Below are 17,088 nucleotides of genomic sequence, written 5' to 3' on the forward strand. Positions count from 1 at the left end.
ATTCAAACTTTCAGAATGTAAACTTCTGAAGTACCTTTTCAAGTCTCTCTTACCTTTTTTTTTAATTTAATTTTAATTTTAATTTTTAATTTCAGATTAACCTTGCAGTTCCAATTTTTCTTGATTCTGCAACATTATCATGTCTAGCTCTTAAACCAGCTGGGACTCAATGTGCTTTGTCTTACTGATCAAAAGTCTGCATTTTAAGGCTGACTCTTCCAAATTAAGCTAAAAACCAAAATTTTGAGAACAGAATATATTCATGTGCTAGCATGAAGATAAATGGTATACTATCTCTTCTAAGAGTATATCACAGAGCATTCTTTGGTCTTCATGATACTGTATTATATTCATGAACTTTCCTTAAAATATTTGCCATGTCGCTTTGATGAATAGGAAGGGCTTTGTTTACAAGACCTTAGCCTTTTCCTAACAGAAACTCCTCGAAGTTTAGTAAACTTTCATCGGAAAGAGGTCTAAGTTATGGGGTGTATATGGCCATAATAAATACCTGAATTTTGTAATCTTCTGTGATCTGTTTGTATTCTCACTCATTAGCTGGACTTTTTCAAATCATAAAGATAGATAATATATGCCTAGCTTCTTTGAAAGTTTGAATTTTAAAGAAAGCCAACCTTTTGTATTTTCTCTTCAGCTTTTTGTTACAATATCCTGTACTGAAGTCACACTGCTGAAATTATGTTGTGACTTTCACTGTGGTGTTGATATTTATTGTTATCATTTGGAAGTATGTGAGCCATCACATCATTTTCTTAGGCACTGTACACATAAGTAGCAAACATGAATGTAAGTTGGGATTTCAGCTGTGTATTCAGTGCTATTAGTCCGATAAGGTTTCCCAATATATGATTACTTTAACTGAGTAGTAGCTGCATATCCTATGTAAGTGAGAAAACCTTAAAAAAGCTATTCTCTTGAAAATGAAAGAAAAAATAAATTGTACGTTCTATATATACATGGATAAGACTTGATCCAGAAGAGTTCAAAGAAGGTAAAGCTGTTCCTTCCCAGGAACTGAGCTAAAACTTAAAAGTGTATACGCTTTCATTGTACATGAAGTTTCTCTGTGTTAAATGTGACTTGCTGTGTATGACTATCCAGCGTTCCATGCGCTTTCAGGTATCATTACAAAGTATATTTGTAGGCGTATGTATGATTTATTGAATACGTAATCAGTATTCATAGATTTCAAAGTAGTTTGTGGAATGAATAAGTAATAACAACCATTTTACATCTATACATCAGACGCTAAGGGGAGTGTAGTCAACTGGATGTGTGGCAAAATTAATATAATTCAGAAGCATACTATAGTACAGTTGGTAAGATACTGGCTTTTGTAAGTCACTGATAAGTGTTCACAGATGAGATTGGTGAAACGGCACTGCTGTTACTGATCAGCTCATAAAGTGTTTCATTGTTTGACTTGTAGCAAGTTGAATGTATTACCAGGAGCTGTACAAAATTTGCAGAGCCATGTACTGAAAGCTGTTGGAGTCTAAACAGAAAACCAATTTGAAATTACTTCTTTCCTAGTTTGCCAGTTTCTTTTGTATGTATTGGGTTGGCATTTTTTGTTTATTTCATTGTGCTGTATATTCTTTTGCTTTGCTTGTAGGGAATAAGCATGATGATGGTACACAAAGTGATTCAGAAAATGCTGGTGCACACCGCCATTACAGTAAGCGGGCAGCACTGGAAGAACACTTAAGGCATCATCATACAGAGCTGAAGAAGTCACACCAGAAAGTCCATTCCACAGAAAAGCAGCAAGAGCAAGCCGCTTTGAGTCAGACTGCCTTTATGATTGAGTTTTTTGATGAAGACCATCCTCGAAAGAGACGTTCTTACTCTTTTTCTCAGAATGTAGGAGCTCTGTGCCCAGAATCTCCATCTCCAACACCTCATGCACGAGCTGAAAGAGTGAAACCTACATCGGGAGAAAAAGCAGTCCCTTCATCTTTGCAAGGTAGTTCATCACATCACAGAGCAATACATGGTGTTCATGCAAAACTTCTAAAACAAAAATCAGAAGAACCCTCTGCCGCATTACCTGTCTTACAAACTGCGTTGTTAAGGAGTTCGGGAAGCCTTGGCCATAGGCCCAGTCAGAACCAGGAGATGGACAAAAAGTTGAAAAGCCAACATATTTCTGCTGCTACTGAAAAGGACCATGAAGATGACCAGAGTGACAAAGGTACTTACACAATTGAGTTGGAAAATCCCAATTCAGAAGAAATGGAAGCCCGTAAAATGATTGACAAGGTGAGAAACCTAAAATGTACACTGATATTAAAGTGGTATGTGATGTGTGGGTGATAGTCTACCACTTCAGTTCTACTTATTAAAGCTGCTGCAGTAATACAAGGTTTTAAGCCAGTCTATAATGATGAAATACAGTATGTCATAAAAGCAGCAACAGGCATTTGGCTAAAAATTATTCCTATTTGATGCTGCTGTTCTTCTAGTTGGATAGTTTTAATGTGTTTTCAAAAGATGCAAGTACTGTAAGAATACTAGGAAACAGAATTCAATTACCTGGTATTTTTATGAAAGTTGTTAGATTTGAATTTTTATGTCTCTGTGGAAATACTTACCTGTTCTTAAAATCCCATGGTCTCTATAGTTTTCAGTATATGAATTGGTTCCACCCAGATTACCATATAGAAGTAGATGGTAAATGTTTTCTAAACTTACCAAAAAAAGTATATTCAATAACAAACTTAAATTTCAGCATCCATTATAAAAAGTAAGTACAAAAATGCTTTCATTTTCCAAAAATGTTTCTATGATAATAATGTCATCTTCCTAGTTTGAATAGGTATGTGCTTCATTAGGCATAGGAATCTTACAATTACCAAGTAACTTTTTGCTTCTTGGTAACAATATAAATAACAATACAAGTCATATTTGGCAGTTAAATAACTGAAAATAACTCTTTCTTTGTATTCAACAGGAAGATACAGGTAGGAGAAGCTACATTTAGTCATTTGGCTTAACTGACTCTTAAAAGTGGTTTTTCTTTCTGTTACCGTGTTTTCCTAAACAGTCCATTGTGGTAGAATGCTGCCACCCAATTCTAGGCAATTTTTTGGACAATCTAATAGGAAATCATCACTCACTTGTTACAGAGTTATCTAAGGATTAATTTCGTGTGTCTAAAACTTTTTCAGAGTTGAACAAATACATTAATATATTTAGAAATAATTTTTGCTAAACATTGAAAAATATTTTTTGAAAGACAAGCTAGCTTCACGGGTTTGATTTTGTAGAAAAACGCTGACATAGTGGTGAAATGGCAAAATTTATTATAGATAGTTTTATTTTATAGAAGATGTTTATGAAGTATTTGGGAGGGAGGGGATTAAAATGAAGAGAATTGCCTTCAGTAAAATCATAAAGAAAATGGTTTCACCTCTTACGGATTCTGAAAAGGAGACTTGACTTCTTTGAGTTAATACTCGGAGAACTTCGGAGAACTAAAAGTATTCCAAATGAAGCAAGTCGACATTAAAGAACGTCCTTAAAGCATTGACTGCGTTTAATTCTTAAGTTACAAGTCTTCAATTAAATTGCATCAGAAAATGTGTAAGTCCTGTTTTTGCTTAGTTGTGCAACAGGGTTTATTTGGAAACCAGAAAAAATAATAACATTTGGAAATAAGCTATTTATGTACTTTATAAGAACGTTAATACTGTCTAATGTTTAATAAGAATTCAAAGTATTTGTGGTCTTTAATGTCCATTCAGGATATCTGCAGTCAGTTTTTTGTTTGAAAAACCTCTCCAGTTACAGGAGAGGTTCAGGAACAGGAGATGTACATAAGCATTAGAGATGGTAGTAAAGTATTGGTTAACGGTCTTAGTACTCTATAAAAAGCTTTTGGATATCATAAATACCACTGGCTGCTAACCTAAAAAGTGTCACCACCTGAAATTAAAGATTTACTAGGAAGTGAAGCAAAGATATTTCTTCTGTGAAGTCTTCTCTATCTTTTCACTTAGTATCTGTACTGAAGTATTATGAACAGTATATTTTACACCCAGTTCAAAGAGTCCTGCTGCACAATTCTTATTTGATTTAGTAGTATGAAAGAAGTATGATATTCTTATGAAATGCAGAAAAACAGCCGGTGTAGAAACTCAAAACCAAATGGAAGCCAGAATTTCTTTCTCCAGCTGAGCCCAGCTTTGCTTCCCTCCTATTTTAAATTGCTAATGCTGTGGAGTCTGTTACTTTGCTGAAGGTGGATAAGTGAGGAATAAGACAAGGACTTTTGTTAGTCTGTTGACTGCTTTGCTGCTTTATTGAGGATTTTAGAGAATTATCGGTAGAGATTTTATCAATAATTCTAGTATAACCTCTCTTATGTGGCAAGCCAGTCCTTTTTCTGAGCAGTTACGATGCCTGCTCAGTTGAGTCTCATTTAAAAACGGGTGTCCGTTGGGTCAAGAGCTTAACTGAAATTGAGAATTGCATTTCCTAGGATTGGGGTGAAAATGTGCTACAAATAGCAAGGATAACTTTCTAAAACATTTGCGTGAATGCGGACTTGTCAGTAAGAATTCACATTAGAGTGGTGCTAAGATCTACATCTGGTTTACCTGAAGAATTTTCTATGGAATAAAATACTTCTGGGTTTGGGTATTTTTTCCCTTTTACTGGAAGAAGGGGTGAGAATAACCAAAATATCCAAAGATTACTTTCAGTGTGACTCTCTCACTTAGGAAACCTTAGACTTAGCCTTACTCCTGTAGGAGTAAGAGAGTTTACTCTTTTCTCTGGAAAGGAAGACAAGAGCAAACCACAAATGCAAGAGTGGCATTAACTTGTCAAAAATCAAGGCATGATTAATAATGCTTCTTTGAATTTAGAATACGAGAGAGGCATTCAGGAAATCAAATTCAAAATTCTCAGAAAAATGGCAAAGTACATCTGTCTATATAACTTTTTTTAAAGGGGGGAAGACCTTAATGTTGACCGATATTGTTTCCTTTCACTGAAGGTTCTAGGAAATAGACTCAAGGAAAATAGATTCTTATGTGAAATTATTTTTAAAATCTGAAAAGGATGCTACAATGTTTAATCAACATCTTGATATCATTTACATTACTAAGGATCCATTTCTTCCTCTGCTACTCTTTCAGGTTCTTAAGAAAAAAAGTGTTGTTTCTACAGCAGAAAAGGAGTAGAATAACAAATAACATTTTCTTTTTTTCTTGGCCATTTTAAAGCCTGGCTTTTCGAAAGACAGTGTGAGAAGGATACAAAAATAAGCAGAAGGAAATAGAAAGACATTTTAAGTAACAGAGAAAAGCTTTTTAGTGAGGTACTTTTCCCTAAGAGAAAGGTGTAATCATTTGTCTGCAATGACGACTGTCTCGGAGTGAATGTCTGTCACTTACCTAAAATGAAAGATTCCAGAGACATTGAGGCTTGTGTCTTACACAATTTTCAACAGCTAGATAATTTGCTGATCCAGTGAAATTAGAATCAGGCAAGATATTGGGATCTGACAGGCAAGGACAGTGGAATAAAGTCAATTTATGTAAATACCCACAGAGACTGAACTGAGTAGGAAAAGAGAAATTTATTAAATTGATTGCAAATCTGCAAGATTATAAAAAAAATAGATTTTATTTTAGGGCAAAAAAAATAAAGTACATCATAAAAATAGGAAGCAGATAGTTTTCAGTTGTAACCATAAAAAAGAATCTGCAAGACCTGTATATTCCTGGAGTCCTGCAAAGATTGTTCCTGTTTCACTTGTATGTCAGTTAATCTTTTGGATTGATTCTTCTATACTTAGATCAGGCATGATAGGAACTGGTGTAATTACGTAGTGTTTCAGGAATACTAATAATTTTCTTCTGTGCTGTTATTTGGATTTTATTCATAAATCTTAAAGATATTGTCGGAGGAAGTAAATATCGCTGTCTTGTGGCCAGCTTTGAACAGGTTACTTATGTTTAGAATTGGTGTGTCATGTCTCCTAGAACAAAACAAACATCATGGAGAATAACTAAAACAAGTTTTTAAAAATAAATAAGAAGAAATAAAAAACAACAGCAAATTTTGTAGCGGTTAGGAGACATATCAGACTTTGTTATTAGACAGAGAAGTAGTCACCATAACAAGATTTCATAGCTGTTTCTGTTTTAAAAATATAGTACATATACATGTACACATCCAGGACAAATATCCAAACATGAAACTATCCTAGAAGGAAAATGGGTAAGGCTTAGGAGGGTTTTTGTTTGGTTTTGCTAAAGCAAATTTCATTTTATGATATTTCTGAATGGAAAGATCTATCAGAGTTCCCATTGTAGAGTGGGAATAACCATAGTGGTTATAATTTGGAAACTATTGCAGTCTTCGGCTGTTACCCACTGTAACTGCCTCCTCTCCTTAGCCCGTCAACTGGTGAGAAAGCTATCTCAACAGTATTCCTGTGCTCATGTAGGATCCAGCTGTGCTTTTCACAAGTAACACAAACCTGTGCACACCAACTCTCATCTTCTATTACTGACATTTTCTCCAAAATGCATATTCTAGCTCCTCTGACTCATTTTATTTTTTAGTAACTTGACGTTATTACTGTTTCTATTGGTTTCTTGATATATAGAGACTGAGTGAATACTGCCAGTATTGCTTGTATGGAAATGTGTTGTACATTTCTTTCTTCTGTTGCTGGTTTACTTGCATTTTTATTCCATCACAGGTTTCCATATGGTCCTCTGTCACCTTTAATTTACAAAATAGAAGTTATAAGCAAGATTGGTGGCTGCTCCTCACAAGCTTATATGTTCTTTTCACTTGTCTCTACAGTAGAAATGTATGGTTGTGTCATAATGTTCTTTATAAATAAAGAACACTTGAAAAATAGCAATAAACCTTGCTTCCTTAAAGTCCTTTCCTTAGCCGACAATATTTCTGTATCCAGTTGTTCAAATGTCACTTAGATTCGTAGAGAAGTATGAATTGGTTAGTAGGCAAATGGTTTTGGAAAATAAATACATTAATAACTTGAAAGATTCTTTCAAGTTATGATTGAATAATAGACTCTGGCTCTCTTTTTATTCCTGTAGAGCTCTTTAAAATTACCATTGAGAGCAATTTCATCAATGTGTAGAGAAGAAAAGCTGCTCTTAGATACTACAAAGACCACCTTGAACATACCAGGCATACAATATTCTCTACTCAAATAGCTTCAGAAAGCCACAACTCTTTCTACCAGAATAATAGTCTTATTGTGCAGCTAATGGCTAAGTACAACATAAAACAAATTCAGGATCTTTATTTGGTTTAGAACATGTTTTCAGTGCTACTTTTAACACATGAAGTGCACAAGTAAATGGGACACAGTTGTAGGATTTGGTTTTCCTTTACATCCAGCTGTTCTGCCCTTTAAACAGGTTCAGTGCTTTCTTCTGTTAACACTTAGTAATTGCTCTCTGTTTTGCTCAGTTGTAAATTTTCTGGTTTACATTTTTAAAATAAATCAGATTTGCTCTGTTAGGAGAAAGTTGTTCTCAGCTGTCATATCAGGTTAAAAAAAAAAATCTTCCTAGGCCACAGAAAAGATAAGTTTGTCAGTAGAAGAATTCAAAATTGTGTTTCTGCAGTTTATCTTCCTTTTTGTGGATATAAAAAGACCACAAATTATCAGACTAATGGCTATCCTTTTTTAAATAAAGCGATATACCACCAGTAATAAATTTTAATAAATGGACATGCAAATAATTCTGGATGTGTTTGGAATATTAAATACTTTGAGGCTATTGCAATAAATAAAAAGCAACTCAAGGAGTTTTTTGCAAGCTCTTCAGGGGTTTTCTTGGGGGGGGTCCTTTTTTGTTTGTTTTGTGTAGCTTTTTTTGTTGTTTTTCTTCTTTGATTAGTTTAATTTCATGGTATTTCTGAGTGGAAATACTTCGTAGAGCTTACTATAGCAGAGTTAAACTCTTCTCTGCATGTGTGGGAAGGGAAGGAACAGAATACAGGCTTATATGTATATGTCAATTCTCCTAGCTAACCAGGGTATTTAAAATGTTATAGCAGCAAATGGAAACATTTGGCTTAGATAAAGTTTTCTTGTCCCAAATTTGTTTTCTTCAATTGTGTTATATTCATTTAAATTTCCTGATAATTAATTTAGTTTTTTATCAGCAAAGTAGTTTTAGATCTCAAATTCGATGTACTGATTCCCAACCAGAAGTATAACTTGAAAAAAATTCCAAAAGCAAATCTCAGTCCATCCTTCTGCCATCTTCAAAAAGAATTATTGTGACCATTTAATGATTTTGTTTTCATTGCAAAGTTCATGTTTTAGATCATGTTCAAATTTATTTTAAATTGAGAAAGGATGCTGTTCTGATAGAACATGCTATAATAGTAATGTTGTTCTAATAGACAGGCTGAAATAGTAATGACTTTGTTTTTAAAGTGCATGCTATCATCTTTAATTTTTCTTGATTATATACTATGTTAAGAATGTACATAAAATATTATTCTGTTGACACAATCTTGAGAGAGATTCATTTTTCCTCTTTAAAAATTTTGAATAACTAGTAGTTTTGGAGAGAGAGCTATGTTGGTGTTCATATAGACAGCAGGTTTTCCATTTTCATGTTCTACATAGTTCTGCTCATGCTTATATTTATACTTCAGTTTCTTTTGACTTTTTTTTGCTTTTCTGTTTTTCCCCCCAAGTATGTGTATGAATGGGAATATGTTCGGAAAGGCAATTATAATAAAATGGAATCTCCACTAGTTAATGTGTTCTTCGAGGACTGTGTACTTCTGAATGATGTTTTGTTGTTGTTGCTTTAAGTGATCATAAATCTTGTTTACCAGATCTTGTCTTCTCTGTTGCAAACCTTAAATTTTTATCAGTGGTTGTGCAGATAGCATGAAACATTGTATTAAGCATAAAATAACTGCTAAATGAAGAATTGTGTATTGACAAGTTTAAGGTTAATGTTATGCTAAATATTTTGAAAGTAAGAGTGACAAAATCATTAGTCGGTATTTTATTACATTGTTACATTTGTATATATCAGTCTAGTTCTTTGGGAAGCATAAAACTGATTCAGATGTTTTCCATCAGTTGTAGATAGTGTGCAGTACACAGCAGAGATTGATTTTAAAACATGGAGCCATATACCAGAGCAAAACATTGGTTTAAGATCTGCAAGGTTTATTAGAAAATGTATATTCTTTTACTAAAACTATGTTCATCCAAAAAACTTGTATTTACAGTGCAAGTGGAGGAGGGAGGGGGAAATGGTTTTGGGGGTTTTTTTCATTACAACACTTAACATACATGTGTTATAACTCATCCTGTTATGAAGTTAACATACATGTTATGGAACTTTTCTTGGCAAATTTTTCAGTGTCATAAATGACAAACTATCTGAAAAGAATCAATGGGCAGAGAGTAAGTTAGGAGAAAAAATTCTCAGCGTGTTTCAATGACTGCCTAAGGAATCACAACAGATATTTCAGAAAATGACTTTCAGGTCTTCTGTCTTTTCACACCCTCTGGTGCTTTTACCAGTGCTTCAGCAATTTCTTCTAGAAAGAATGCCTTTTATCCCCACAGAGTGTCTTGGTTGCAGAATGACTGTATTTTATGAATACAGTGCTGAAAAAGCAGTAGAACAGTTGAAGCCTATCAAGTCACCTGAGCTTAGAAATTCCGTCAAGAGTTCAGAGGATGTTTGTATTCTTTTTTTCTTCCAAGGGGAAGTGTCTTACAGTCTCTAAACTTACTGTTTCCTTTTGAATTTGTAATTCTAAAGAAAATTAATTCTTCACTGTAGTAAACAGGTACCAAATGTGTGTGCATGTAAATATTAACAGGCATCTGGTAAGAGGAAGTTAATAGGCTTGGCACATTGATCCTTTTTGTTTGCTTATGTAGCTTTTTTAATACCAGAGCATCTTGCATCTGATTCTGTATCTTCAATATATAGTTTAGATGACAGAAACAGCTTCTGTGAATATCTATGGCTATTCGTGAGATATGTTCTTCACAGAACACAGTCTGTTCGCTTGGGATGGCTAGGATAACTGCCAAGAAAAAAAACTATTAAAATCAGACTTTTCAGAAGCAACTTGGTTAAACATGGTTCATGCAGTAGCTAAATATAAAGTGACCTTAGGTATTGTGCTATGGCTCATGACGCTTTCTCAAAGGTGGGAAGAAAATGTTTTCCTTTTGTGTTTTCTATCTGATCAGTAACTAACCTTTAACAGCTGACTTACTATATGTTATGGATGTCTGGACTGCCTTCTTTGGAATAATTGAGGAGCTCAGTCTGAACAGAAGTGCAGCATTGCCAAGATGATCTGCAATATGGAACTGAAGTCTCTTCCATTTCCTTGCTCTCTGGAATCATCTCTTCTCGTCAATCAAGCATCCTCTGAGGGTGGCTTATTTACACTTTCTTCTTCTTGTTTAGTACATCCAAACTGTGTCCAAATCCTGCTCGTGTTTCCAAATTCGTGTGTCTTCTCTTTTTTCGCTGCCACCCCCGCCCCCTTTTTTCCTGGTCTGACTGTATCAGTTCAAAGCTCAGTTTCTGAGCTCTACTTTTATTTGACTTCCCCAACAATCAAATATACTCACCTTCCTTTTCCTCTAAAAAATTATGAAATGTAATTGCTATTATAATTTACATTCCCATCACTTTACAATGGCAAACACATCATTTCAAATTTAATCACTTGCTCCTTGTTTTATTTTGCCATATTCCTGTCTTTAATGCACTGTACAGTACAGACCCTTGTCCCTTACCTGTGCTCTGCTTTGACTTAGTTTGCTTTTTTAACTCTTCATCTTTGAATTCCCTTTTACACGCTTTTTGCCTTTGGATTTTGTTCTGCTCCTTGTATACAGATTGCCTGCACTGAAATTAATAGCATTTAAATCATCATCCTTTTAAAATACATCTCCAGGTTGTGACTGTAAATGTTGTTAGGACCTGAAAGAATAGAAGGAGAATTTTTCAAATTATTTTAGTTTACCAATGCCATCATTAATGGTTAGGTTCCTAGTTGTAGCTCTCTGAATTGCAACTAGAATCCTTATTATTTATTTTTTTGCTTTCTGTTAATCTTACTAATATTAGTAATTACTGCATATCCTTTGTGTTAAGACTGCAGCAGTAAGACTACTGGGGAAACTTCAGAAACTCAGCATTTTAGAACTAGATAGAATTCTTCAAATTCGTATTTCAAGTAAAATTTATGCTCCTAGTTTGCGTTAGTGCTCTTAGAAATACTTTCTAATGCTTTATGTAGTAAGTATGTATGCAGAACAATAGAATCCCTGCTAATATACATAATTTGCTATAAAATGAGTGAGCATATCAATTAGGAGTCTCAGATAAGTCCTTTTTTTCCATTTACGTCATTATCTTCAGTAATGATTTGGATGAGGACCTAGCTCAGTGGACATTGAGTGCTGACCGATTATAGTATTGTAGAACTGCAGTGGGATCTTCGTAAACCCTGAAATAGTTTAAAATTAATGTCCTGGAATTAAATAAAAGTATAAAGTCGCAACGTTAGGAACTCTGAAAGGCATGTAGATGAGATACAACTGAAAAAAGTTTTTTTTTCTTACTCAAGGACTTTAAAGTTTATAAAAAGCACATAAGGAAAACATCAAGTAGGGTTTTAGTGGTCTTTTGTTGTGTGGTTTGGTTGTTTGTTTTTTTTTAGCTAACCCATTTTCTTCATTTTGATTCAGAGAAATGGTTACTGTTGCCCTTAATTTTTCTAAACAATTTTTATTTTAATTTCTAGAAGGTCTTGTATGTGTCAATAAAGAAAAACGGCTTCTGTGGTTTTAAAGAATCATTGCATTTGACAATCTTAAAGTCATTATACTGACCTCTAGTATAGTTCATCTGTGGTACAAAAGGTATTAATTCATCTGTTACGGGACAGGGGAGGGGGGGAAAGGAGAAGGAACAAGATCAATTCCTGATCGCTAAAGCTAGCTTGTGTTAAAGCTGTGTTTCAGCTATGGTGACAAGCAGGTGTGTTCTGAGTCATGAGCTGTTTTCACATGGAAATGCGTATGTCCTGCCAAAACAGATTACTCTGCTTTCTAGAAAATTAGCCCTTGCAGAAGAGGACAAGGCACGTGCTCAGACTTGGTCCTGTAACTCATGCTGTCTCCAAAAATATGCCAGTACTTCTTGCAGTGATTGCATCTTGCTTGTATTGTGATATATAGATTTTGTTAATTCTTGTTTGTTATGGGATAAAGAATATTAAAAATTACTAGTTTACATAGATGTAGTTATATTCTACAATATTACAATATTGGAAAAAATGTTGCTGTGATAAAGTGATGGATTTTATTATTATATATGTCAAGGTGAAATTGTTTTCCCATCAGTTATTTTGTACTTTGTCTCTGGACTTTTCAGGCTGAGTTTGCATTCCAGCAAGAAACAGCATGGTGCTTTGGGACCTGCTATATTTTTAGCCTGCTATTTTGTCCCTTTGTTTTACTGGAACCACAGAATGTAAACAGGGTGTCACAGGGGGATCTTTGGAGAGCTTACCTTTTGTTGCTTTGAAATTAAAAAATGTGTGTCAGGAACTCCCTTTTCCCCTGCTTTTTTTCCTTTTAGAAGACATCATTGCATGTCAGCCATAGTGTTAGCAGTTTCGCAATTGAGAAATTATTGGATTTCCCTTTGGGCTTTCTCAGGACTGACTCTTTGAGCTAGAAGGCTGACCTGAGATTCCAAGTTGTTACCTGGGGTCACTGTTATTAAGGATCATAGAATCACATAAGCTGTAAAGGACCTTAGGAGGTCTCTAGTTGAACTCCCTGCTCAAATCAGGGTCAGCATTGAGGTTGGACAGGTTGCCTAGGACTTTATCCATTTGAGTCTTCACATCCTACAAGGACCAGAGACTAGGCAACCTTGTTTGGTTGTCCTCAGAGTGAAAAAGCTTTTCTTTATATCCTATCTGAACCTCTGTTGTTTCAACTTGTGCGTGTTATCCCTTATCCTCCTGCCATCCATCACTGTGAAGAGGCTGGCTGTCGTCTTGGTATGCTCCCCATAGTTACTGTGGTGCTGCTGTTCAGCACCCCCAAAGCCTTCCCTTCTCCAAACTGTTTGAGCCCAGCTTCCTCAGACTCTCCCCGCAGGGGAGGTGCTCCAGCCTTGACCGTCTTGGTGGCTCCTGCTGAGCTTCCTCCAGTTAGACAGTGTCTGTCATGTGTTGTGGGGACCAAAACTAGATGCAGTCCGATTATTACCTGTTAATCCATTTGCTTAAGAGGTCAACTAGATTGCAGGTTAAACAAAATTATGTTGACTATGTTTCATAAATGGGGCTTGACTTTCTATGTCAAGCAATATTGCTGTCATCGTTCCCTTGCCATTCAAAATGTCCTGATTCACAGTGGAAATTGTTTCATGCTTCATAACGAGACAGTAGTTATTTTTAAACAACACCACCACAGTTTATACAATGTTTCTGACAGTTTCACCCTTACAGCCATGTGGCAGAGACCCTGCAGGAACCCCATGTAATGGTGCAGATTGGCACAGTACCTAGATTTTTCCCCATGAGTCAGACTTCAGGGATTCTGTGAAAATTATAATCCTGTTTTTTGTTTTCTGACTTTGAAACTTGAAGCATTCAGGATGAAATAGTGTAGTCTTTCTGCTAAAATAGAATTTCATAAAAATCAACAATAATATGGCACAGCAGGGCAGAAAACTTTCCAGAGTGATTACTTATAGGAAGCTGTTAGCTTGGAAATACCTTCTCTGGTGGTTTCATTTTTAAATGACATCTGTTTAAGAAACAGCATTAATATCTGGGGGGTTTGGGTTTGGTTTTTTTGGAGGGGGGCAGTGTGTTAAAAATATTTCTAGAAGTTGTTTTCTTCACGGTATATACAGCTACCTCAGTTAAAAAATAAACGTATTGTTCCCCATCCCCCAGACTCTCCAAAAATGCAAGAACATAATTTTTTGAAGGTCCTTATTGTTTACAGTGATATAAAAAAGTGTAAAAGGTTTAGGAAGCTTCTTTTTTTTTATTTTTTTCATGGACAGCTGTGTGCTGGGTATGTGTGATTTAAGATAGTTAGGCAAGTTCTTGAAGTCTTAAATGAATGCACAGCATCCCTTTACCTCCTTTATGAAAAATAAACCTAAAAAAGACATTGTTCTCATTTTTCAAATGGCTTGTGTGTCCAAACCTGTATCACGGAATCTGGCTTCGTCTTACTCTTCCCCAAAACACAGTTAATCAAAATATGTATGGTAGTTGCTTCGGTTTAAAGCTGTAGCTGCTACTTTCTGACAAATACAAGCTTCACAGAAAGAAACTTCAGTCTTTTTGTGTATATAGATAAGAGATGCCACAATTGGGTGTCATCAGCATTTCCTCAGGGTTTTTTTGGTTTGGTTATTTCCTAGACTTCCCTTAAATGAGTTTGAAATCATGAAGATATTTAAAGAACGGAAACATCTGAAGAATTGGAAGCCTTGAAGAATGTCCTTCAGTCTTCGTCTCTATCCGTTCAGGCTTCAATCGCAACAGCCCACTGTTTACACGCGTACCTTATCATAGCAACCCATAAAGTACAAATTGCATTTTTCTAAATGGTAAAGAGATGATTTTTAGCAGAAATCTTCAGGTTATTCCATGTCAGTTTCTGTTGAAGGGTGTATCCTCATTATTTGGCAAACAGTGTCAGTGGATCGGTTAATGATGAAATTCTGATAGTATTAATTTTTTGCAGATGTGTGACAGGTGTGTAAGTGATGTTCTAAATTTTGTCAAATAGTAAATACGAAATGTGTTATCTTTTGCATAGTTTTCATGTTTAAAGACTGTATTTTGTGTATTAGTGGCATTGATTTGAAAGGGGTTTTATATATCAGTTCTGAAATTTAGTCTTTTAGCTAAATGAGGCTTGTGTGAATCTCCTCTTTCCTGCTGAGAAGAGGAGCTTTATAGTTGTGTAGCAATGGAACTTAGGGCAGCTGCATGCACATAGCAGTGCTCCTAGATGCATGTGTAGTGCAAAAATGCACATTTATTGAAGAAGATGCTTTCCTTTTACTTGTAATAATAGTGTCCCCAAATATTTTGCTCAACTTTTCTGGCCTATGGTATCCCTACTATATGTACAGAGGGAGCATTTGGAGTAGTATTAGGAGATAAATCTATTATTTGGGTCTTGTGTCTAACCATATGACCTTTCACAGGAAAAAATAAAGACAATATTAAAATTTGGTTTTGCAGTCATTTCAGTAATAGAAAAAGAATAACAAAATCTGCTTAAATAGGACTTCAGTAGTAGAAAAGGTAAGACTGAAGGAAAGAAGCCTTAGGTGCTGAAGTTTGTGATACAAGTAAAGAAATTTGACATGGTAAATGAATGTACCACCAGATAATATGAAGCAGTTTACAGACAGCAATTTACTCCTGTAGTCTTGATTAGTTATGGAAGTGTAGAATTTTTATTTTCCTTCAGGCGCTTATGCGATAAAATCAGAATTTACTTTCATTTAAAAGAACATGTAAAACTCTCTAATCAATGGAACAAGGAAAAAAGTAGCTGCAGGATAGTGATATATTCAAAGAAAGGAGGCAGTGGATGATAACTGATTTGTATCTTCAAAAATTGCTACAATGGTACAAATCAAAAGTATATCATTAAAGAGAAAACTTAAGTTATATCACACTTTTAAGAAAAGAAATATTTCTGAAGAACTTTTAAGCAACTAGTGCGTAAGTGTATATAGACATGATTTATGTATTAATTGAAAATTGAGGACCGTTGTCTGAATTTTAGAATTGCAGAAAGCAAGCTTTTCATGTGAGAACAAAATACAAATCCAATGCATTTGAAAAAGCTTTCTCAGTTATAAATGAGTACATGCTCCAGCAACATTTTTCTGAACGTTTAGCAGAGCATAGCAGGAATTGAATGACAGAGTGCCTTACTGGTTTGGGGGTTTTTTTCATCTGCTTCTCAGACACTAAAAAGCATTATGGTTTGTGGCCATCTAGTGGTGAATCCTTTTTAAATCCACTAGCCTTGTTCAGAATTGTAATTAAGCAGTCCTCTAGCTTTGCTGTGCAAAACTAAACTACAAAACAGTTTTGGGGAAAAAATAATTCTGTATATCTTTTTCTGTTTTGCACTAGTAGTATTTGTTACAGGAGCATAACATCTGTGAAAGTAAATTCCTTCTTTCCTTTTCTTTGTCTTCAAGACAAAACATTTTTTGATGTTATTAATTTCTTTTCAGCAGCCACTTTTAATGGGGGGGGGGGGTCCATTTTTATTCTGTAGCTTTTTTTAAAATGTCCAAGTCCTTAGTAGTGAAGTAGAAAATTTATTTCTTAGGTAGACATTTATAAATGTTATAAATTATATGGTCTAAACATATAAAATATGGTCTAAAATGTCTTTGAAGTATACATCAATTCTGAAAGCAATTCATATTCCTTAGTATCTGTGACTCATGAGAAATTTGACAGACAATATGCTGGCTCTCCTGCTTAAGTCCTTATCACTAAATTGCCTTGGTAATAACATTTTTCTAGTATTTTTCTCTGAGCAATGGTTTTAAAATGTCATGGGAAAATTGTTCTGTCACAAGTGGAAGGGATTAATATAAGCATCAGTAGGAAACAATGTAGTAGAATAACTACGGCAAGTCACTTCTTGAATGAGATGAGATGGTTTGTGAGACATGGTGGGCTTATAATATCTGCTAAGTCCCTAGCAAATGAAAAACTGAAATTTTGTTTGTATTAGAGAAATAATTCAATAAGCATATTAGCAGATGTGAGCATTTGTATTTCTTGTTTTCACAAGATATTAGCAAAAATCTGAAAATCTGGTGGTTCCAGTTACTGTTTTTTTCCTTAATTGGGAAATGGGCTATAAAATGGTTTTTGTAATGATTTTTCCTTTACCTTTTGTTTTGTTCATCAAAGTGTCATTTTTTCATATCTGACCATTCCAATTAGCAGTTCCTTGAATTTTCACAGTATTGACAT

General features: G+C 34.8%; 1 protein-coding gene across 5 annotated transcripts in view; it reads left to right on the top strand.

Annotated features, from left to right (window-relative positions):
• The window catches only part of CEP170 (centrosomal protein 170), a 74,700-nt gene that overhangs the window by 20,301 nt on the left and 37,311 nt on the right, over positions 1 to 17,088 (top strand). For 2 of the 5 annotated variants that reach the window (XM_009961814.2, XM_009961815.2), the window contains exons 8-9: positions 1,637 to 1,800; positions 1,988 to 1,990. In XM_009961814.2, the coding sequence (XP_009960116.1) occupies positions 1,637 to 1,800; positions 1,988 to 1,990 (167 nt within the window). Of the gene's footprint in view, positions 1 to 1,636; positions 2,284 to 17,088 lie in introns of all 5 variants that reach the window. The other 3 variants (XM_086460944.1, XM_009961812.2, XM_009961813.2) reach the window with 2 other exon arrangements.

Source organism: Leptosomus discolor, chromosome 2 (genome assembly GCF_034619465.1).
Source record: "Leptosomus discolor isolate bLepDis1 chromosome 2, bLepDis1.hap2, whole genome shotgun sequence".
NCBI classification, from domain to species: Eukaryota; Metazoa; Chordata; class Aves; order Leptosomiformes; family Leptosomidae; genus Leptosomus; species Leptosomus discolor.